Source organism: Pelophylax lessonae (assembly GCF_965119305.1).
Source record: "Pelophylax lessonae genome assembly, chromosome: 5".
Taxonomy (NCBI): Eukaryota; Metazoa; Chordata; class Amphibia; order Anura; family Ranidae; genus Pelophylax; species Pelophylax lessonae.
Window position 1 is genome coordinate 527,331,874 of NC_138772.1, and position 24,022 is coordinate 527,355,895.

The following is a 24,022-nucleotide window of genomic DNA, read 5'->3' on the forward strand; positions in this document are numbered from 1 at the left end:
TAGTGACATCATCTTTTGCCTGGTATTTAAACCAGACCACAAACAATACCTACCCTCAAACATAGGGAGATTGAAATATCCAATACCACGTGTGCCTCATTGCATCCATATATAATTAAAGCCCCTAAAAACAAACCAGGCACATATATATGTAACCTAATGTGGACACACTTCCATAAGCAAGTGAACTCTTCATCTCCATCATTCGTAATCTCTCTATTGTTAATGTCCCAAATATCAAAACAATAGGAGGTGCCCTCTAAAGCATAAACCATAAGATCCAAAACCAAAGTTAGGCTCAACAGAAAAAAACATCCAATACCTGGCCACTAAAAAAGTTATTAACCAAATACATCCACATACCTGTTCAGTAAACAAATTTGTGGCTCACTCTAAATAATACATAACAGCCAAAAAAAAGGGGGTTTAAGTCTTAGGTTTCCTGCCCCCCAGTTTTGGGGAGATCTGGTAAGCTGCAGTTTATTCTTTTTGGTATAGATACAATTTAAGCACTTCTACTCCGGAATGTTTTACCTCCTTAATGACCAGGCCATTTTTTGCGATTTGGCACTGCGTTACTTTAACAAATGCGCAGTCGTGCGACGCTGTACCCAAATACAATTGTTGTCCTTTTTTTCCCACAAATAGAGCTTTCGTTTGGCGGTATTTGATCACCTCTGTGGTTTTTAGATTTTGCGCTATAAACAAAAAAAAGAGCTACAATTTTGAAAAAAAAAAAAAAAAACACAATATTTTTTACTTATGTTTGGTAAAAAAAAATCCCAAAAAGCGTATTTTAAATGGTTTGCGCAAAAGTTATAGCGTTTACAAACTATGGGATAGATTTTTGGACTTTTTATTTATTTATTTTTTGTTTTTATTAGTAATGGCGACGATCAGTAATTTTTAGCGGGACTGCGACATTGTGGTGGACAGATCGGACCCCTAACTGACATTTTTGACACTTTTTGGGGACCGGTGACATTAATACAGTAATCATTGCTAAATAATATGCATTGTTACTGTATAATTGACACTCGCAGGGAAGGGGTTAAATACTGGGGGGAGATCAAGGGGTTAAATGTAAGCCTAAATGTGCTTGCTAACTGTGGGGGGGGCTCTGTGACAGGCACACAGAGATCGGTGTATCAGCTTTACTGAAACACAAGACCTCGCTGTGCTTGTATGACAGGAGAGAGCCGCCTGCTTTGTTTACATAGACTCTCCTGTCAGTTTCCCCGAAGATTGCGAGAGGCCGGCGGCGATCGAGCCCGCTCCTCCCACGGTCTGACTCCCGCTGTGTCTAATCAGACACCGTGCACATAATCGCGTAGATTATGCGCAGCCGAGCCGCCCTGCTGCAGTAAATCTGCGTGGGGCGATCGGTGAGTTGTTAAAGCAAAAGATTGTCACCAGCGCACCATGGATCTCCAAATGGGTCACATTGTTACAGTAGAAGCAAGGTTTCGTAGCCTCGCAGGACCCCCTTCATCAGGCATGTAGTCACACCGCATGACATGTGAAGTCTCATGTCCTGTGGAGCTCTGAAACCTTCTTTGCTGTAACAATGTGATCACTGAATAAAGCTTGGGACCCATTTTGAAGATCCAAGGTGTGCTAGGGAGGTTCTCTCCCTTTGACTGGCTATGGTTCCAGCCAGTGGTCCCTGCAGCATCTGCTTACATATACAGCCATTTCTTCAGGAACATGTGCGTTGGGAATTGTGCATTAGATGCACTTTGACACAAGTCAACAGACTGAAATTGACTTTTGAGATGAGATTAATATATTAAAGTTTGTATTAGATTATGACGATTGGGTTTACATATGCCCTAACCAGCCCTCAAAATTTCCTCTCCCCTGCTTGCATTTGGCGAGTGTAAAAGATTAAGGGAGAGTTTGGGGCTGCCTCAGGATTGGGGGCAAGCACCGCAGGTAGGCGGCGTTACCTGGAACCTGTTTTCCCAGCAGTCAGCCAGGGGAAGAGAGAGGGCAGGAAGAGTAGAGCCACCTGATCATCACCCACTGTGACCGCTTTGATTTTATTTGCCAGGTGTTTCCGGTGCTCGCAGTCACACACATTTCTGCCTCCTGGATCGGCTCCTTTGATAGACAGCACTGGTCCAATGCTGGGACGTGTGACATCTATTATAGGAGCCGATCAAAGAGGCGGGACTTTGGTAAAAACCAAAGCTTTTACAGAGAGCGTTCCCCGCTCTGTGTGATGATCCGTCCGGCTCTCCTCTTCCTGCCCTCTCTCTTTCCCTGCATTGATGGGCACTGGTGAGCCTGCATTGATGGGCACTGGTGAGCCTGCATTGATGGGCACTGGTGAGCCTGCATTGATGGGCACTGGTGAGCCTGCATTGATGGGCACTGGTGAGCCTGCATTGATGGGCACTGGTGAGCCTGCATTGATGGGCACTGGTGAGGCTGCATTGATGGGCACTGGTGAGGCTGCATTGATGGGCACTGGTGAGGCTGCATAGATGGGCACTGCTGAGCCTGCATTGATGGGCACTGCTGAGCCTGCATTGATGGGCACTGCTGAGACTGCATTGATGGGCACTGCTGAGGCTGCATTGATGGGCACTGCTGAGGCTGCATTGATGGGCACTGCTGAGGCTGCATTGATGGGCACTGATGAGGCTGCATTGATGGGCACTGATGAGGCTGCATTGATGGGCACTGATGAGGCTGCATTGATGGGCACTGATGAGGCTGCATTGATGGGCACTGATGAGGCTGCATTGATGGGCACTGGTGAGGCTGCATTGATGGGCACTGGTGAGGCTGCATTGATGGGCACTGGTGAGGCTGCATTGATAGGCACTGATAAGCTGCATTCATGGGCACTGATAAAGTTGTTGTTAATTTTTTTTTTATAACTTCTGCATAAAACATTTAAGTGTAATTTCATGAGATATTTTCTGAGGGCATGTTTGGGGGCAGGGTAGGGGTTAGATGGGGCAACTGGTGGCGAGTAACTCTTAAGGCCTAGCTAGTAGCTCAGAAATTGAAATTTTGAGCCCAGCCTTAACATAAGGTTGCCAATCTTCTATTCACAGCCTACCAAAATCTTTGGATAAGCACGATAAGAATGTCTACTTCCTAACCAACAAAATCGCCGAATCCCTGGGTGGCAGTGGATACAGCGTGGAGAGACTGTCCGTCACCTATGTGCCCCAAGTGACAGGTAAGATTTGTTCCTCCTTCAGTGTTCTATGGAAAAGTGTACAAATCTATCCAGGCTAACATTGACCAGCCACATAATTTATCACGTTTAGCTTTAGAAAATCTACAATCTGCAACAAAACACATTTTTATAGTGTTTCAATGCCTACAGAGTAACCATAAGGAAAGAGAATAACTCGTGGATTCCTTCCTGAAATATTTAGAAATTGTAAGGCATGTATGTAGAGTGTTGTTTTACGCTTGTGGTATTGCGTATTTGAAGGGATTGGGCACAGACACACAACTGGACGTGAGATTATAAAATCTTTTGTTGAACATTCCTTTTGACACCAATAAAAGTGATAAAAAAATAAATAAAAAATTTAAAGCAACAGTGTAAAAATAAAAAATTTAAAACAAACTTGAAAATGCCCCATGCTAGCATGCAAAGGCAAACACATGCGTTGATCTCACACATGCACAAACAGCGATCGTCCCACATGTGAGGTATTGCCGCGAACGTCCGATCATGGGCAGTAATTCTAGCACTAGACCACCTCTGTAGATATAAAGTGGTAACCTGTAAAGGCTTTTAAAGCGTCCCCTATGGATAGTAAAATTTACATCGTTTGTGGCAAAGCGTGACATGTTTGATATTTATTTACTCGGCGTGACATCATCTTTTATATTTTACAAAAAAATTGGGTTATGCATTGTTTGTTTTTTTTCATAAAAATTTCAAAAAGTGTTTTTCTCTATCGTCCATTGACAGATGCAGCCTCCATCTTCATTAGCTGAATGGGTTATGCTGCCCCCTGCTGGAGTAGTCTAGGCAGGAAAAATTTAAATGTACACGCCCAGGGGGCCGTCCCCACATGCATAACCCACACACCCTCTGCTCAACAAACCAGTTTGTTTCTGCCTAGTGAAGGAGTAGGACCTAGATTTCCTGCTGGGACTTCCGTCTCAAGCTTTTTTTATTATTTTCAGAACATTTTATTTCTCTTTACTCACTTTGCTAGCTAGTGTTCAGGGGGATCCTCCTGGTGATCTATAAGCAATGCTGGCTGGTGTTTCGCAATGGATAATCTGGATCCTTATGGTCCCCCCAGCCTGGCCTACGAGTGTGAGCAGGTTAGAGCCCCGCACTAGACTTCGCCACGACGGTGCCCCTTTCCGGATGGGGACAAGCCTGCCAGCGGATGCCTCGCCGGGACGCGATGATCTGGAACGCCCTGAGTCACAAATGTACCCCCCACTTCGGGTGGGAGGAGGTCTGCCTGGAGCGAAGCCCACCCGATCCATGGTATGGTGAGTAAATGTGACCCCCTTGCCCCTGGTGGCCTTGGGGGGATGTGGGCCCTCTCCTGGGGATAATAGGATTTGTACCTCCTAAAAGATTCCCCTGGCCTGTCAGGTACCCGGCCTCTGTGCCCTGTCTCCCTCTACCGTCCCCACGGCGGGGTATGTCTCTGGGGTGCCTGGCATCCTGAGCGGGGTGGCAATAGTACCTTGCTGGGTCTTGTTGTAAATACTTGAGGCCTTCTTTGTGGGGGTCCCTGGCCGCATGGCACGCCGTGGGTGCCGCCATCTTAAGTGTAGGCAATGTGTATATTTCTCTGTCGCTCATTGACAGACGTAGTCTTCTTGATTCACAAGAACTGGGTTATGTTGTCTCCGCAGGAGTAGGACTAGGCAGAAAGAAAAAACGTTCTGGCTCCACCCTAGGGGCAGTCCCAGAGGGTATATCCTCCCTCTCTCTGCTACAAGGCATCAGTTTTTTTCTGTCTAGTCAGGAGTAAGGACCTAAGTTCCTTGCTGGGATCTCTGGTCCTGGCAAGATTTTTTTTTTTTTTTAGAAAAAATATTTTTTAGGTAGTTTTTTCTCCAGTGTTTTTTCCTGTGAGATCTTCAAGCAAATACGCCGGACTGGGCGACACTAGTGGTCACCCCAGCCGGCCTACGAGCGCGCGCAGACCATTGCATTGCGCTTGGTCGGCCGCGACACATTCAAGTAAGTATGCGGGGCCGGGCGACGGGCTGGATGTTGAGATCCAGTGGTCACCCCGGTTTCTGCCTACGAGCGCGTGCAGACCAGAGCTCCGCGCTGGGTCGGCCGCGACGGAGTCCCATTGGAGGGACTGACCTTGCGAGTTAAAAGTCTCGCTTGGACGCCAGGAACCAGAGAGTCGAGGCGTCCGGAGTGGTCCACAACCCCCCACCCCGGTGGAGAGGGTATTGTGAAGAGAGGGTGCCTGTTGGTTCGGTATGGTGAGTAAACGTTCCCTTTTTTCCTCGTTATGAGGCAGTATGAATTATGGGCCCCTCCATACATGGTCAGTATCTGTCTGACACTAAAAGTCCCCCTTGTAAATACAGCATGTGTTTGGTGGGAAGTGGACTTGGTATAAGAGCTAACACTCTACCCAGCAGACTGTAGTATTACAGCAGACATAGGAGGTATAATCCTACCTTAATTGTAGTGTACCTCCTGCAGATCGATAAACCGCCATTTAGCAGAGATGCAGGTGGATGTGCTGGGAAGAACGATTTCGGCAGTCCGCCGCCATTTTGCCGTAGACCAGGTGCATGAATGTCCTCAGGTCACGCCGACCGCCATGTTTTTGGAGTCTATTGTCTCCTGTATGGGGGCGGCCATGTTTGATGAGCCCAGCTACCTCGTGGAGAGCTGGGAACGCCGGAAGGCGTACACAGGGGGCGGAGCCACGTCCTTCTACCCGGGAAAACCAACACAGCTCTTTCCAGTCTGTAAAAGACAGACGCTGACTGCAGTTGGTTGGAAACTTCTCTGCATCGGGTGGTGAGCCTTGAGGGTCCCTCTCTCTCTCTCTGTGGGGATCGAGAAGCAGGTACTCTGAGGGGCGCTATTGCGCTAGGGGGATACACATAAAAAAAAAAAAAAAGGAGGTATTTTTTATTTAAAAAAAAAAAAAAAAAAAAAGTTTTTGTTTTTTCTGGCAGAGGTGTCCTGAATTAACATGGACCCTGCCACTCATGTATCTCCACCGGATCCCCTCGAGGTGTCTGCAGGATCCTCCAGCACCCCACTGACGGTTGAATCATTGTCAGCTATTATGGAAACTTTTGTGTCCCGGGTGGAAGTGGCTTGTCAGGGACAGGGCGCAAGAAAGCGACCCCCGCCTAACCCCTTATTTTCTGAAACTTCGGATTCAGAATCTGAGCCTATTTCTGCAGTTGCAGGTACTTCATCTGGGATTGGTGTCTCGGGTACTGTCTCTTCAGACAGTGAGGAGGATGTTTCGGCATCAGCCATAGCCCGAGAGGAAGCGTTGGTAAACGCATTCATTGTAGCTGTTCAAGAAACCTTAAGATTACAGGGTATTCCGTCGGAAATAGCTGAAACTGAAATCCCCTTTGGGACTAAAAAACGCATCAAAGTAGCAAAGGTTTTTCCATTGCCCAAATGTTTTGGCAATCCAATCAAAGAAGAATGGAGTCTGCCAAAACGCACTTCTGCTATTTCTAAACGCATTAACAGGCGTTATCCGTTTGAGGAAACCCTCATTAAGAAATGGACAGAACCACCTGTGGTGGATTCACCAATTGCTAGATTGAATAAAGCCACGGTTATTCCTTTAGAAGACGCTCCGTCTTTTAAAAATCCAGTGGATCGCAAGATAGAAGCTATGTCTCGCACCATGTTTTCCTTGATTGGATCAGCTTTCAGACCAATAATTGCTATTGGACTGGTTTCGCAGACTGTAACTGAATGGACCAAGTGGTTGCGCCGGGACTTAGAAGAAGTCCCTCAGGCGGTATCAGATTTGTTGGAACAAATGATACAGGGGTTACAGTTTGTGTGTGATGCGGCGTTAGACGCCACTCCATTATTGGCGCGAGCATCAGTTTCAGCAGTGGTTCTCAGGCGTACACTGTGGCTAAAAGGTTGGTTAGCCGACCAAGGTTCCAAAAAAGCATTGGCTAATATCCCCTTTTTAGGAGAGCGTCTATTTGGAGCCAACTTAGATGAGATCATTAAGGATCTCACGGGAGGAAAGAGCACCTTTTTACCGCAAAATGTTAAAGGTAAAGGACCTCGTCAAAGACGAGGGCCTTCTTTCTCTGCTCACAAAAAGTTTTTTCGTCCCGCGGGTGAAAAAATTAAGTCCTCCAAAGCTCCTTCAGGAGGCTTCAGACCTGAAGATAAATCGTCCAAAGCCTGAAGGTGCGCCCCCACCCATAACTGGGGTGGGGGGACGTCTTCGCCGGATCCATGGCTTTCCAGAATCCCGGACAAGTGGGTTTGCGAAGTCATAAGGTCAGGGTACAAGATCGAGTTTCGATCTCTCCCACCGGCGCGATTCTTCCCTTCCAATATCCGACTATCCCCGGATCGTCTAGAAGATCTACGGAGAGCAGTCACGGATTTACTACAACAAGGAGTGGTAGTCCACGTTCCTTGGACAGAACGTTTTCAGGGGTTTTATTCAAACCTATTTACAATACCCAGGAAAGAGGGCAAAGTGCGTCCAATTCTGGACTTAAGGGCACTCAATTCCTTTCTCAACATAAGAAAATTCAAGATGGAATCCATTCGCACAGTAGCAGCCTTCCTGCATCCAGGGGATGTCCTAGCGTCCATAGACATCAAGGACGCCTATCTTCACATTCCCATTTTCGCAGGACATCAGCGGTTTCTACGCTTTTCCATAGAAGAGAACCACTATCAGTTTGTGGCGTTACCTTTCGGTCTCGCCACGGCTCCTCGGGTCTTCACGAAGGTGTTGGCCCCAATGTTGGCACTACTGCGCCAAAGAGGCATATCGATTCTAGGTTACCTAGACGATCTCCTACTTCATGCAGAGTCTCCTCAGACCCTGCTACAAAACATAGAAATTACTATAATTTCTTTACAGGAATTCGGGTGGCTGGTGAACCAGCAAAAGTCATTTCTGGTTCCCACCCAGAGGCTCAAATATCTGGGTCTAATTCTAGACACAGTCAGGACAAGAGTTTTCCTTCCGGTAGGGAAACTCCGGAAGATTCAATCAGCAGTCCAGTTGTTACTATCCAACAGCTGGTCTTCTCTTCGAACTTGCATGAGGGTTCTGGGGTTGATGGTGGCCTCCTTCGAAGCAGTCCCATTTGCCCAGTCCCATACCCGAATTCTTCAGCAAGAGATTCTTCTCAGATGGAATCGGAATCCGGAATCCCTGGACAATCGGATCCGATTGAGCAAACAGACCAGAGAGTCTCTGGTCTGGTGGTTTCGGTCTCCGATGCTCAGCCAGGGAAAGTCATTTCTGCCAATATATTGGACGATAGTGACCACGGATGCCAGTCTATCCGGATGGGGAGGAATTCTCGGTCAGTTATCTGTCCAGGGACTTTGGTCCCCGGAAGAATCCAGGTTGCCGATAAATGTATTGGAACTGAGAGCGATCAGACTTTGTCTGATTCACTGGACCGAGCAGCTCCAGGGCAGCCCGGTTCGGATCCAGTCAGACAACGCCACGGCCGTGGCTTATATCAATCACCAGGGGGGCACCAAGAGTGTCCGAGCGGCCAAGGAAGTGGCTTGCATTCTTCGCTGGGCGGAACGATTTGTTCCAGCGATCTCTGCGGTGTTCATTCCGGGGGTGGAAAATTGGCAGGCAGATTATCTCAGCCGTCAGACTCTGGATCAGGGGCAATGGTCCCTCCATCCAGAAGTTTTCCACCAGTTGTGCCTACGTTGGAGCACCCCGGATGTGGATCTGTTGGCATCACGATTCAACAGGAAAGTACAGAGATTCGTGGCTCGCTCCCGCGATCCTCTAGCAGAGACCGCAGACGCACTGATCGCCCCGTGGGGGCAATACCAGCTAATGTATGCCTTCCCTCCTCTCGGGTTACTGCCAAGACTTCTTCACAGGATAGAGGAGGAAGGAATTCCAGTAATCCTGGTAGCTCCGGACTGGCCTCGCCGAGCGTGGTACGCCGACTTGGTCAGACTGGTGGCGGACGTCCCGTGGAGACTTCCTCTCAGGGAGGACCTACTGTCTCAGGGACCGATCTTCCATCCTGCTTTACGATCGCTGGCTTTAACGGCCTGGCTATTGAGACCCAGGTGCTGAAGGACAAGGGTTTGTCAGCTTCAGTTATTCCTACTCTAGTTAAAGCAAGGAAAGCGACTTCCAGAAAGATTTATCATCGCACATGGAAGTCCTACATTGCATGGTGTGAACCCCTGGGGTTCCGCCCACGGTCTTATTCGGTTAGTCGAATATTAGCTTTTCTGCAACAAGGGGTTGAGCAGAAACTGGCCTTGAGTACTATCAAGGGTCAGGTCTCAGCATTAGCTATCTTCTTTCAGAAGCCTTTGGCTACTCATTCCTTGGTGTGGAATTTCATCCAGGGGGTGCGACATCTGGCTCCGCCAGTGCGCGCGACGTTACCACCCTGGGATCTTAATTTAGTATTGTCGGTTCTTCAGAAACCTCCCTTTGAAGATATTAGGGAGATTCCTCTACCTACGTTGTCCCAGAAGGTGGCCTTCTTGGTGGCTATCACTTCTGCACGCAGGGTGTCAGAACTGGCCTCATTATCTTGTCGTTCCCCATATCTGGTGGTTCATAGAGATAAGGTGGTTCTTCGTCCGAATTCATCCTTCCTACCAAAAGTGGTTTCAGAATTTCATCTGAATGAAGAAATTGTATTACCTTCCCTGTGTCCTAAGCCCAGTCATCCTCGGGAGTTTGCTTTACACTCCTTGGATGTGGTCCGGGCGATCAGGGTATACTTGAAAACGACAGACTCGTTTCGCAAGACGGATTCACTTTTTGTGATCCCGGATGGACCCAAAAAGGGGTTGCCTGCATCTGCCGCGACTATTTCCAAATGGATCAGACAGACGGTGGTACAGGCTTATTCTATTAAGGGTCGGGAGCCCCCGTTCCCTGTTAAGGCGCACTCCACTCGGGCACTTAGTGCGTCATGGGCCTTTCGCCATCAGGCGTCAGTGGTCCAGGTGTGCAAGGCGGCTACCTGGTCGTCGGTGCATACCTTTACAAAACATTATAAAGTTGATGTAATGGCATCGTCTGATGCCTCGTTTGGCCGCAAGGTTTTGCAGGCCGCCATTTGAGGAGACCAGTGGTCTACCTCGAGGGTTTTTTTCCGTTGGAATTTTTATTTGAGTCTCATTTTTTGTTTATAATGAGCCTTTAAAACTTCTAGTTTGGCACCGGTTGGGCCTTCTAGATTGGATTTTGATTTCTGTCAATCCCACCCCTCATTTGTGGCACTGCTTCTTGATGTCCCAGTTCTTGTGAATCAAGAAGACTACGTCTGTCAATGAGCGACAGAGAAAATCGGATTTTTGTAAGATCTTACCATAAAATCCTTTTCTCTTAGCTCATTGACAGACGTAGTACCCGCCCCTCTATCATTGAGTTGGGTTGGGTTAAATTCTCTGTTGCTGCTTTGTGACAGAACTGATGCCTTGTAGCAGAGAGAGGGAGGATATACCCTCTGGGACTGCCCCTAGGGTGGAGCCAGAACGTTTTTTCTTTCTGCCTAGTCCTACTCCTGCGGAGACAACATAACCCAGTTCTTGTGAATCAAGAAGACTACGTCTGTCAATGAGCTAAGAGAAAAGGATTTTACGGTAAGATCTTACAAAAATCCGATTTTTTCCCATTGACTTGTATGGAGCAGCTATTTTCCCTGAGCTTCCTATTAAAATGCATTGGCACCCAATTTTGTGTAGTTCTATTGTACTGCACTGGCGGCGTGACCTTTTACATCCAGGCCAAGGTCACTTCCTGTGATTTTTCTTCCTGCTGCAGGCCGTTCAGGAGGATTCTCTCTTGAGGTGGTACAGTACTGGGGGTCTCTGCGGCATATTTCTGAACACTCTGCTGTTAGTGTTTATTTAAGGGGGACTCTGCAGACCGCTGGGAACCAGGATCGGCACTTCTTAAGGTGACATTACTCAGTTTTTCTGCAACTTTGAAAATGGAGTCCCAGGCTGTAATTTCTCCCATAGACCCACTGCGTGCGACTCCCGGACAGTCCGGATCACAGTCGCTGGCCGTGATTTCAGCAGCTCTGGAAAGCCTGGCGACAAAAGTTAATTTTGTCATGAAAAAGGTTAATAGTCAAAAACTGCCATTGCCTTCTCCATCTTTGGTGGAGTCCTCTGATTCAGAGGCTGATGTGGTTGCCATGGACGCCCCCTTACATGAAGGGTCGCTGTCCTCCCAGTCATATGGGGAAGAGGACCTGTCTTCTTCAGCTGCAGCGTGGGAACGCGCTTTGGTGGAAGCCCTGATTGTTTCAGTGTGGGAAACCTTTAAATTGCCTGATGAGCCCATGCCAACAGGGACACGGGTTGCCTTTGGCTCTTGCAAGAACCAAAAGTCTGGCAAAGTTTTTTCCTGTCCCGAGACTTTTCATGATATTGTGAATGACCAATGGCACGTGCATGAACAAGCACGTGCTAGTTGTGCCACAACCCTCTAAACGCCGGTATCCTTTTGCTGATACGGTCTCCAACCGCTGGATGGTGCCCCCTAAGGTGGACCACCCTGTTTCCAGATTGAACAAATCTACCATTGTGCCTGTGGAAGATTCCCCAGTTTTTACAGATCCGGTGGACAGGCGGGTGGAATCACTTTCCCGCCATCTTCACATGTTGGCGGGTTCCATCTTGAAACCAGTCTTTGTGTCTGTGTTGGTATTACAGACAGTTACGGAATGGATTAGGGTTCTGAAAGGGAGCTTGGACCCTGACGTAGTTCCCCCAGAACTGATGGAACTTTTGTACCAGATGGCCCATGCCCTGGTGTTCCTGTGTGATGTGTCCCTGGATGCGGCTCCCCTGGTGGACAGAGTTTCGGCCGTGGGGATTGCCCTAAGGCACATTGGTTTAGCCGAAGAGCTGGTCGGCTGACCAAGCTTCCAAGAAAGCCCTGACAGATCTCCCTTTTCTGGGAGAGCATTAGTTTGGCGACTCACTGGATGGCGGGAAGAGTACTCTTCTTCCTAAATCCTCCAAAGGTAAAACATCCCGTGCTAAGCGGGTTCCTTGGTTTACTGCTCATAAACGGTTTCTTCGTGCCCCCGCGGTGCAAGAAAAAGGTAGGCCGTTCAGAGCTTCTGGAGGAGCTAAGAAGCACTGGGGCAAGCCCAAGACCAGTGGTGGCTCCTTGGAGCCAGGATCGGCTCATTTATGCCTCCCCCGCTCATACTTCTGCTGAGGTTTCTTCAGGTGGCGGTGGAAGGCATTCTGGTCTTTCTGGTGGCACCAGACTGGCCTCAGAGGTCTATGTACGCAGACCTGGTAAAAATGTTCATAGATCCTCCATGGAGAATTCCTCTGCGGGAAGATCTGCTGTCTCAGGGACCCATCTTCCGTCCTGCTTTACGGTTGCTGGCTTTAACGGCTTGGCTGTTGAAAGCACGGTGTTGAGGGATAGAGGCCTTTCTGACTCTATGATTCCTACCCTTTTAAAGGCCAGGAAGTCAACGTCTAGGAAGATCTATCATCGTATGTGGAAATCGTACATTTCATGGTGTGAATCGGTGCAACTGCACCCTCGCTTGTTTTCTATAGCTAGGGTTTTGGCCTTTTTACAAAAAGGGGTTGAGCAGCACTTGGCGTTGGGCACTATCAAGGGCCAGGTGTCAGCCTTGGCTATTTTCTTCCAACGTCCGTTGGCTACTTATAGCTTGATTCGCACTTTTATTCAGAGCGTGCATCATTTGGCTCCTCTGAGGAGATCTGTTACCTCCGTGGGATCTTAATCTGGTTTTGTCTGTTCTTCAAAAGCCCCCCTTTTGAGAATATTAGGGAGATTTCTCTGCTTTCCTTGTCGCAGAAGGTTGCCTTCCTGGTGGCTATTACTTCTGCTCGCAGAGTATCTGAATTGGCAGCGCTGTCCTGTTGTTCACCTTATTTGGTGGTCCACAGGGATAAAGTGGTTCTCCGACCTAATCCGCCTTTACTCCCTAAGGTGGTGTCGGATTTTCATCTTTAATGAAGGCTTCGTGTTGCCTTCCTCATGTCCTCAGCCTAAGCATCCCAAGGAATTTGCCTTGCACTCTTTTGGATGGGGTTTGGGCGATAAGAGTTTATCTGACGGAGTCCTTTAGAAAATCATACTCTCTCTTTGTCCTTATGGACGATCCTCACAAAGGTTTGGCTGCGTCTGCTGCGACCATTTCGAATTGGATCAGGCAGACGGTTATTCAGGCTTATTCAAGGGTCAGGTTCCTCCTTTCCCTGTGAAGGCGCATTCTACTAGAGCGCTGAGTGCCTCTTGGGCTTTTCGCCATCAGGCCTCTGTTGTAAGTGTTGTGGTGTTTGTAAGGCAGCGACTTGGTCGTCTGTGCACACCTTTACAAAATTCTACGAGATGGATTTATTGGCATCTTCGGATGCTTCTTTTGGCCGCAAGGTTTTGCAGGCTGCTGTTTTGTAAGAGAATGTTTGTTTCTCTTAGGGGTCTTTTAACCTGGTTGATCGCCTATTGTTTGGTTGAGCTTTATGTTACCCAGTGGGCTTAGTTTAGCCTTGGAGTTTACGTTACTTTCTGGTTGCGTTCTTCTCACCCCTCATGCCTATACTGCTTTGGGAGGTCCCATTCAGCTAATGAAGATGGAGACTGTGCCTGTCAATGGACGATAGAGAAAATAAGAATTTTGTAAGATCTTACCGTAAAATCTTTTTCTCTGAAGTCCATTGACAAACGCAGCACCCGCCCCTCTTATGTGGAGATGTTTCTTTCCTTCACTGCTTACAACTAAACTGGTTTGCTGAGCAGAGGGTGTGTGAGTAATGCATGTAGGGACGGTCCCGTGAGCGTGTACTCTTAAATCTTTCCTGTCTAGACTACTCCTGCAGGGGGCAGCATAACCCATTCAGTTAATGAAGATGGAGGCTGAGTCTGTCAATGGACTTCAGAGATAAAGATTTTACTGTAAGATCTTAAAAAACAAAACTTTTTTTTTTCCCCTAAAAATTGTGTTTAAAAAACCGCTGAGCAAATCCTGTGTGACATAAAAAATTGCTGCGGCCACCATTTTATTCTCTAGGGTCTCTGAAAAAAAAAAAAGTGATATATAATGTTTGGGGGTTCTAAGTAATTTTCTAGTAAGTGTCAGAAAAAGGCTGGGTCCTTAAAGCTGAGTTCTACCCAACAGTGGAACTTCCGCTTTTTAAGACCTCCTGACCGCCTGCCATGCCACATTTGGCATTTTTTTTTTTTTTGGGGGGGGGGGGGCCGGATACCTAGATTTGACAGGTACCTGCTCCACTGAGCGGAAGTCCTCTCCCCCTCTCTCCCTGCAATATTCTGGGACACGTTGCAGATCCCAGAAGATTGCCCATCCACTTAGGACACTAAGCCGCAAGCTGTCACAGCTGGATGCCCACACTAGTGATGCGGGTGCTGTGGGGAGAAGGAGGAAGGGCTGAGGCTCCCGCCGGCCACATCGCTGGATCGGGGGACAGTTGAGTGTGTGTTTATTAAAAGTCAGCACACTTTTTGTAGCGGCTGACTTTTAATGAACACAAAAACGGGTGGGACTCCTCTTTATTTTGTTAAAATCTGCTCCTGCCCATAAGATGATGAGTCATGCTGTGTCTGCCCGCCTTTCTACAGGATAATTGGGAGTCACAGGGAGTCATGCTGTGTCTGTGCCCACCCTCCTTTTTTTTTTAATTTTAAAGATAATTAAGAGCCGTACTGTGTCTGTCCCTGCCCCTGGCATTAAGCTGTGGCATGCAGAGGAGGTGTTGTCACACAGTCTGTATATGTGTGCTGTTGTAGGCATGGGGACCACATAAACCAAGTGAATTTTATCACAAAAAGTAATGTTTTGTTATGTGGCTGGTTCAGATGTAAAGTCCTATAATTATTTTAATGTTTTATTTATGGTCACTTTGAATTAATGGCCTGCTGTTTAGTTAGATTGTAGGTGTTCCATAGTAGATTGGAGGATATATATTGGATATATTTACATATATTTGTATTTTGCATTTGCACCTTTGTACACCTTTTTACCTTTCAGCAATGACCATTGATTTAAGGGACTGTTCCACTCAAAAATGATATTTTGGTTATAGGAGGAACTTAATGGGTCAAACTCCCCATTGGCTTCTAACATCTCATTGAGGCTTCAAAAATAGATTGCTTTCATAGCTCATATCTACAGTATGTTCTCATATCTATGTTCCTGCCCATTTTTAAGTGTCAGTGCTGATTGTACAACAGATCAGTTCCTGGCTACTTCTTTTCCTCCTGCTGTAACGCAGCATAGAATACCAAATTCACACAGGGGAGGCAGTGAGACACTCGCCATGGCGTTTGTGCGGGTTTGAAAACTCGAATGCTTATGTCTCAATACTGAGGTCCCTGATTGACATACGAATCCATTTTGTGATTAAATTCTTTGTGACTCATCTAACAATTGGTTAAATATCACTTTTGTGTGGACAGACCCGGTAATCCACAGGATTTTCGTTTTACCAAACTATTCTCTTCACTTTTCAATGTAGCTCTCTTTCCATCTGTCAAAAAAGTACGTAAAAGTCCATGTCGATCAAAAGGTAATCCGGCTCTGCCTCCTAGACTGAACTAGCGTAGTCCTTTCTCCCACTGTAATACGAGTTTAAAGTTTTGTGTTGGCTTATGTAGTGCGTCAAAACTAGTATTCTGCAGAGAACAATACTAATCTAGTTCTGTAGTCACTAAGAAACTGTAGTTTGTCTAGAGTGGTAGAAAATTAGTTTTTATATATTTGTTCTTATTGCCTTGAGAATTCAGTCTGAACCCAGGCAAAATCCTCAAGTAAAAAATTGATACATGTTCTATAAAGTTGCATAGTAGTTGTGGTGGAATAAAGAAAACAGTCCATCCAGTTCAACCTGTGTAGGGGTGTGTGTGTCAATGACGATATTCATTTCCCATATCCCTGAATATTGGGTTCTTTAAGATGCATGTCCAAGAGTCTTTTAAAAGTATCGATACTCCCCGCTGATACCACCAATTGTGGAAGAGCGTTCCACATTCTTACCGCCCTGACAGTGAAAAAAACCCTACGCAACTTAAGGTTAAACCGCTTCAACTCTAATCTCATTGTGTGGCCACGTGTCCTCTTACACTCCCTGAGACTAAATAGTTTATTTCCTATGCTGGGATCGCCATTGAGGTATTTGTAAATCGTTATCATATCCCCTCCCAGGTGTCTTTTCTCCAGGGAGAATAAATGAAGCGCTTGTAATTGCTCCTCGTAATTAAGGTCTTCCAATCCCCTAATTGGTTTAGTTGCCCTTCTTTGGACTCTCTCCAGTTCCTACACATCACTTCTGAGGATTGGTGAGCATATTGGGACAGAATACTCCAGATGTGGCCGGAACCAAAATTTTTTTTAAAGTGCCAGGATTATAGTTTTATCTCTGGAATATATCCCCATCTTTATGCATGCTAATATTCTGCTGGCTTTGGCAGCTGCATTTTGACATTGCATGCTGTTGCTTAGTCTGTCTTCCACTAGGACCCCCAGATCTTTCACCATCCTTGATTTTCCCAAAAGTTCCCCCCCCCCTTGTGAGTAGTTTGCATTTGTTTTTAGCCCCCAAGTGCATTACCTTACATTTCTCCACATTAAACCTCATTTGCCATGTTGTTGCCCACTCTGGTATTTTGTTCAGGTCATTCTGTAAGATTTCTATATTCTAATGTAAAGTTATTGCCCTGCATAGTATTCTGTTATCTGCGAAAACTGAAATTGAACTAATATGTGACCAGTGATACCTACCTATGGAAATTGTGTGTGACCAGTCTTGTGATTAATAAAGCCCTGTCACATTGCCTAGCAAAGCAGGTGGAAAACGTGTTTCCTAGTTCAGCTTTGTAGCTTCTTGTGTCACCGCTCCGCTATTTGTGGTAGGTTGACATGTTAATGTGCATTGCATTATAGTAGAATTAAACCCTACGCTTAATAAGCATTTTTCCATTCAGCAGCATTCTTTAATATTTCTAGTTGCTTAAACCTTATGTTGCCCTGAAGACTAATTTTCCTTAAAAATCACAGGGTACTTTCTATTCATGACTACCTGTGCTATGCTACCACCTTCATGTTAATTGGATACTGGCCAAAAAAGGTAGGAATTTCCTGCCCAGGCATAACCCATCCCAGCTCCGCTAAACCTCAGTTTTTAGTGATGGATTGGCCTACAAATGTCTCTCTGAAGATCTCCTGCTTTTGTGGCCTTTAGTTCCCTATTTTTCTGGAACACCCCTGCTGTGGTAGGAAAGGGCATCATCTGATCGGTTTCCTACAGAATGCAAAAGGAAGCACAACCTGTAATGTTGCCGGTCAGCAATGAATCCTGCAGTTAGCGATCTCTGATCTAATATATATCTAGTGAGGTTACTGACAGGGTGCTTTACAGGTCAAGGGCAGGTGTTACATTTGTATCTGGGGAGGAGCTTGTGAAGGAGTGTGTATTTATACAGACAGACTCATTAGCTGGCCTTATTCATTAGCTGCAAGTACTCCATTCAAGTACAACATTTTAAGTACAGTGAAGAGATATTGCAGGAGACTGAAGAGATTGAAGAGATACTGAAAGAGATTGGCTTGGAGTTTGCAACTGACTCATCTCTGTTTTTTTGCTGACCATTTGCTTGAGAAGAGGAAAGGAATTTGGTCAGGTGTTTGCTATTGTGCATTTGCTAATGAGATTAGCTCATTAAGGTGTTACATTTGTTGCTGGGGAGGAGCTTGTGAAGGAGTGTGTATTTATACAGACATACTCATTAGCTGCAAGTACTCCATTCAAGTACAACATTTTAAGTACAGTGAAGAGATATTGCAGGAGATAGTCAGGAGGTAGGCTGGAAGGTGGAAAAAAATAGAAACAAAAAGGTAAAATTTGTTTGACTTAAATTTACAATTTATTTTTTTTTATCTCCTCTTTAAAATGGCAGACTTGGTTCAGTGCAGGAATTGTTGTGCATTTATTTCATGTTCCACTCTTTGGAGATTCGGATGCTGTCAGATCTGTAGACAATTCTCCTTACTGCAGCAGGAAATTGCATTTTTGAAATCAGAGATATTTAAATTATCTGTTAAACAAACTCCAGCTGGGACTGCTGCAATGCCACTGCCACAGAGGACCCCCAGAAATGGCAGATGGGTTACTGTAGGTTCTGGAAGATTTAGAGGGGTGGATAGAAGACATGTCCCACAGTCGGTGGTTCTCCATAATTCATTTGCAGCACTCTCAGAATGTAAGGACAACATGGATATGGACTCAAGCACAGAGGGTGAGAAACCATCGACTCCTATGTCTAATGTATGCAAGACTGCAGCCAAGGACAAAAAAGGTAAAGTGAAGTCTCAAAGGAAGCAGCTGTTGCTGGGTGATTCAATCATAAGAAGTGTGGAGCTCAAAGAAAATGGTTTTGTGAGATGTCTCCCTGGTGCTACTGCTAGACGAGATAGAAGACGTATTATTAATATTGTTAAGCAAGCAAAGCAAGAAGGGGACGTGGATGTTCTTGTCCATCTAGGGACAAATGACCTGGCTTGCAATGTGCCCATTCACAAGAAAGGTAGTAGGGAGGAATCAAGCAACTATAGACCAGTGAGTCTGACATCAATAGTAGGCAAATTAATGGAAACCCTATTAAAGGATATGATTGTGGAACATCTTAAATCCCATGGATTGCAAGATGAAAAACATGGGTTTACTTCAGGGAGATCATGTCAAACAAATCTTATCGATTTTTTTGACTGGGTGACTAAAATAATAGACGGTGGAGGTGCAGTAGGCATTGCATATCTAGATTTTAGTAAGGCTTTTGACACTGTCCCACATAGAAGACTTATCAATAAACTGCAGTCATTGAGCATGGACTCCCATATTGTTGAGTGGATTAGGCAGTGGCTGAGTGACAGACAACAGAGGGTTGTAGTCAATGGAGAACATTCAGAACAAGGTCATGTTACCAGTGGGGTACCTCAGGGATCTGTACTGGGACCAATTTTGTTTGATATCTTCATAAGTGATATTACAAAAGGCCTCGATGGTAAGGTTTGTCTTTTTGCTGATGACACAAAGATATGTAACAGGGTTGATGTTCCTGGAGGGAAACGCCAAATGGAAAAGGATTTAGGAAAACTAGAAGAATGGTCAGAACTCTGACAACTGAAATTTAATGTGGATAAGTGCAAGATAATGCACCTGGGGCGTAAAAACCCAAGGGCAGAATATAGAATATTTGACACAGTCCTGACCTCAGTATCTGAGGAAAGGGATTTAGGAGTAATTATTTCAGAAGACTTAAAGGTGGGAAGACAATGTAATAGAGCAGCACGAAATGCCAGCAGAATGCTTGGATGTATAGGGAGAGGTATAAGCAGTAGAAAGAGAGAAGTGCTTATGCCGCTGTACAGAACACTGGTGAGACCTCACTTGGAGTATTGTGCGCAGTACTGGAGGCCATATCTCCAGAAGGATATAGATACTCTAGAGAGAGTTCAGAGAAGAGCTACTAAACTAGTACATAGATTGCAGGAAAAAACTTACCAGGAAAGGTTAAAGGACCTTCACATGTATAGCTTGGAAGAAAGAAGAGACAGAGGGGATATGATAGAAACTTTTAAATACGTAAAGGGAATCAACTCGGTAAAGGAGGAGAGCATATTTAAAAGAAGAAAAACTACCACAAGAGGACACAGTTTTAAATTAGAGGGGCAAAGGTTTAAAAGTAATATGAGGAAGTATTACTTTACTGAGAGAGTAGTGGATGCATGGAATAACCTTCCTGCAGAAGTGGTAGCTGCAAATACAGTGAAGGAGTTTAAGCATGCATGGGATAGGCATAAGGCTATCCTTCATATAAGATAGGGCCAGGGACTATTCATAGGATTCAGATATATTGGGCAGACTAGATGGCCCAAATGGTTCTTATCTGCCGACACATTCTATGTTTCTATCCCCTTGGGTAGTCAAGTCAGCTACATCAGGTAGGGAGGATCCCTGCACTGTTCACCCTGTATTGACTCCCCTAAGTGTCAGATTAGCTCACAGCCCTTATCTGGTTTTTCCATGGTTTCAAGGGTTCAATCCTGTGGTTTATTTTGTGTAGAAAGGAGGAGTTTTCTGCAGCCATTTTTGGTTTGCGAGACCAGGTCTAAAGACTGGGTTGGAACACCTGGGAATCAAGCATGGGCCTCCTTACTCCCATTTTGCTGGGGAGATGAGGTGCCGAAAGAACATCCTCAGGATGGGGAGGAGTAGGAAGCTGTTCAGGATCAGAAATCCTCGGAAGAGGAGTCCTCCCAGGAGCAATTTCGGGACCCAGGGCTGTCTTGGACAGAAGAACACGGTGGGCTTCCTAGCCAATGTGGAGCAAAATAACTTGAAGTTACTACTTCCTCTTTTAAATTCACTAAATGTGTATCCTAGTGGCTGTCAAACATCCCAAATCTTCTGTAGTGCAAGCTCACATACAGGAAGTGATGTATGCTCATTTGGAGAAGATGTTTACACTTCTGAAATGATTTGCTCAGCAGGACTTTATGGAGATGTAATTCTACAAGAAAAAGGGTTCTCCATCTGTTGATCAGCCATTTACTACTTGATTAATAAAGGTGTGCGTTTGTATGTAGTTTTTTGCATATTAAACATTGGAGTTTATACTGCTGCACTATGATGCCTTTTTAAATGTCTTGCATGGGAGAATCCTTGCAGTGTGGAGGACCGGGAGTGCTGATGTTACAACTTTACCCATAAAAAGAGCGCTTACTGAATAGCATTTTGCTTCTAATACCGATCTGGAGGAGGGGAGATACAGACACCAAATCATATGACCATTCTGCCATTTATGGTGGGGGCGTATGAATGATCCATTTGTTAGTGTATGTATTCTATACAACTTTTGATGATTTAGGTCCCTTCCCTGATCCAGAGTGAGGCTTGGAGAGCAGACGTCAGTTTGTTCCCTGTGTGCCGCCTGTCTGGTGTAAGGATGGCCTCTTTCACATTCTCCTAACATGTCCTGACATCGAGGCCTGGTTTATTCAAAACCGAGGCTTCAGCCGCACGCCGACACCATTTTGGATCAATATGGCGATGTACAACTCCAGGACCGCTGTCAATGGGTGTAGTACATTTACTGATATATTTTAAAAGATCTATATATATATATATTTGAAATGATTAGTCTGACTGGCAATACCTATGGATAAGTCATCCATGACGAAACGCGCCAGGACTGTTTTTCCTGTCTGTAATCACTTTGTTTACTACATGCTGGTTAACTGTGGATGTCTGTAAGTGTTTTTACCATTGGAATAAATTTCATTTGATGCAGTTTTACACTATGTATGTATACTTTGGCTTATTTCTATATATCGGTGTGCTACCGGGAGACCAAGTCAGCTTAACTCAGGAGTACATGGATCTATTTTGATCGACCATCCCTCACGATCGAGCCGCTTTCTCCTATGAGGATTACTTGGCCTGTTTGACCCATTTACTGTAAGGTACCTGTGTCCATAATCTCTGGTGAGCGCAAATGCCTTCTATGTTGTGTGCTGGGTTCTTTCTCACTGACGAGTTTGGATATTTGAACACTCCAGCTTCACTTTTTGGTTTTCCAGTATTTCTCAGTGCTATGTGAACCATGGACTCACTTTTTCTGATATGTATGCACTGTTTTTCCCACTAATTTTCACATTTATATGCACAATTATTTTATTGCATATTCCCTGAGCGCTGCACTTTTTAAATGTGACAGACATTGGAGTGTTATGGAAGACTATATGAGAAATATGAGGGTAAGGGTACATATATACTGTACATCTTGCTATCCAGTGGAATTATCTTTCTGCTTTTTATGTAAGCACGATATAAATGCATTGTTTAACATACCAATTGGATACTACACTGTATGGCATTTTCTTTTTTCAAGATTTTTTACCTTCTTGAGAAAAGAACTACAAAGGATTCTTAGCCAGAGAGGACGGTGTTGGAGCTTTTGGTCTAGATTTGGAAAAACTGAACTTTTCTTGAAAAGGCTTCTATATGGACTGGGCCTTTTAGGATTGTTGGTAGTGAGCGCCGATTCTGTGTGTTTGCTACTTGATTAGACCCTAATATTGCTGTACTGCAGTGCCATCATCTGCTCAGAAGGTAGTTGACCCAAAAAGCTACAATTAAAGTTTATCATCTCTGCAATACATGCAGATTTCATTATATTTTATCCTTTAAAGCCTGTGGAGGTTCAGAAAAATATACATTGGTCTCCAGAAATGCACTTCACTCCTAAGTCCTGTTGTGGGTTGACAGCATTCAGAAATGTTTGTAGAATAAGTGGTGTCAGCCCTGCTCAGTTGCCTTTTGCAAAACTACTGAAACGCTCCCCTTATCCTGTTCTCTACAAAACAGAGACAAACTATTCTGTAGCCCAAAATAGGTAGCAAGGTTAATTACTCTTCTTGAGATAACACAGGAAGTTTACAGTGGGCACAGGATAGCTCTGAATTTGTGTCCTGATCAACAGGTATTTTTTGCACTTGTTGAACAGCTATAACACTTTTAATGGTCTACCAAGCTTCGAACGCTGCTCAGAGTCTAAGACCAAGCTTTTACGATCCTCTGGTACGGGGTGCAGGCTGCCAAGAAGCCAGTCTGAGGCAGTATATGCATAAGATCAATAAGGCATCATTCTCCCAACCAGCCACCATAGTATAGCCATGAAAACTGCTTCAGCCTGTGAGTCTCTGCCAACTAACGCGTTTCACCCCACCCACCGGGGCTTAATCGTAGGGTTTTAGTGGTATATTTAACACAACAAAAGGGAGCAGATAAGAGAAGTTCATTGTTAGGCTTTACATACTTAAAGTAAGGGCAGTCTTACGTACTTGACGCTATGGCACGAGGTATGTAAATGACGAGGTTGACTAAGCAGAATTATGAATCTTCTGCCAGATAAGACAGGCCATGTAAATTTATTTTAGCTATGTGTCTAGTTCTTTATCTGGAGTTCAGCTTTTAGCGTTCCTGGAATTTTTTCATTCAGATATTAATTTTCTGGAGTTCAGCATTTTTCAATCACATCTACGGTTCACTGTGAAGCATTGTGTCACCGTGAAAGCAGAGACATTATTTCAGCTTTAGCTGAAATGGATCGAGGCAGTGTAAATTATTTAACATGTAATCATGAAAGCGCAATATGAAATCATTAATTTTCAAAGGGACATTTTCTTCTTTTTGCTGTGAGATGAAACACCGTTATTTTACAGCAAGTTGTAATCATCCTGCCCTAGAATGGGCTCTAGGCAAGTCCTGGCTCTGCAATGGGGTTGGAGCTACATGCGTCTTGCTGGGACTTGTTTTTTTAAAGTGTAAGTTCACTTTTATAATTTTTTATTTTTTGCAATTTTTTTCAATTGCCTTTCTTTCCCCATCCTCATATCTGTTCACTTTTGGCTCCACTGTTTTTTCCAGGAAATGATGCACACAGGGAGCCCTTTATCAGCAAACAGAAAAGGCCACATGGCGTGCCATTTTCAAAAAAACTTGCCAATATGACGGATATTTCTTCATATGGTTGTACCGGAGTGATGCCTGCAGCTAGAGGCAGCTTTTGATTGCCATTACAAGTAACGGGGGTCAGATGTCTTTCAAGTCTACCCCGAAGTCAGACTGCTCAGTTCAGATGAACTCTCACGATTTCAAAACCGCATTCAGTGTGAACGAGGGCTAAAGGTATTTTACACAGAGCAGCTCCAATCCTCCTCTTCTGGGGGTAGCCCGCCACAGCTTCTGGCTCCTCCCCACTTCTGAGTGCAAAGCGGCTTG

The 24,022-nt window shown here is 45.2% G+C and overlaps 1 protein-coding gene across 1 annotated transcript in view; it reads left to right on the forward strand.

Annotated features, from left to right (window-relative positions):
• The window catches only part of EFR3A (EFR3 homolog A), a 284,658-nt gene that overhangs the window by 232,778 nt on the left and 27,858 nt on the right, over positions 1-24,022 (forward strand). Inside the window, exon 19 of the mRNA XM_082258096.1 lies at positions 3,069-3,196. Within this exon, the coding sequence (XP_082114222.1) occupies positions 3,069-3,196 (128 nt within the window). The remainder of the gene's footprint in view (positions 1-3,068; positions 3,197-24,022) is intronic.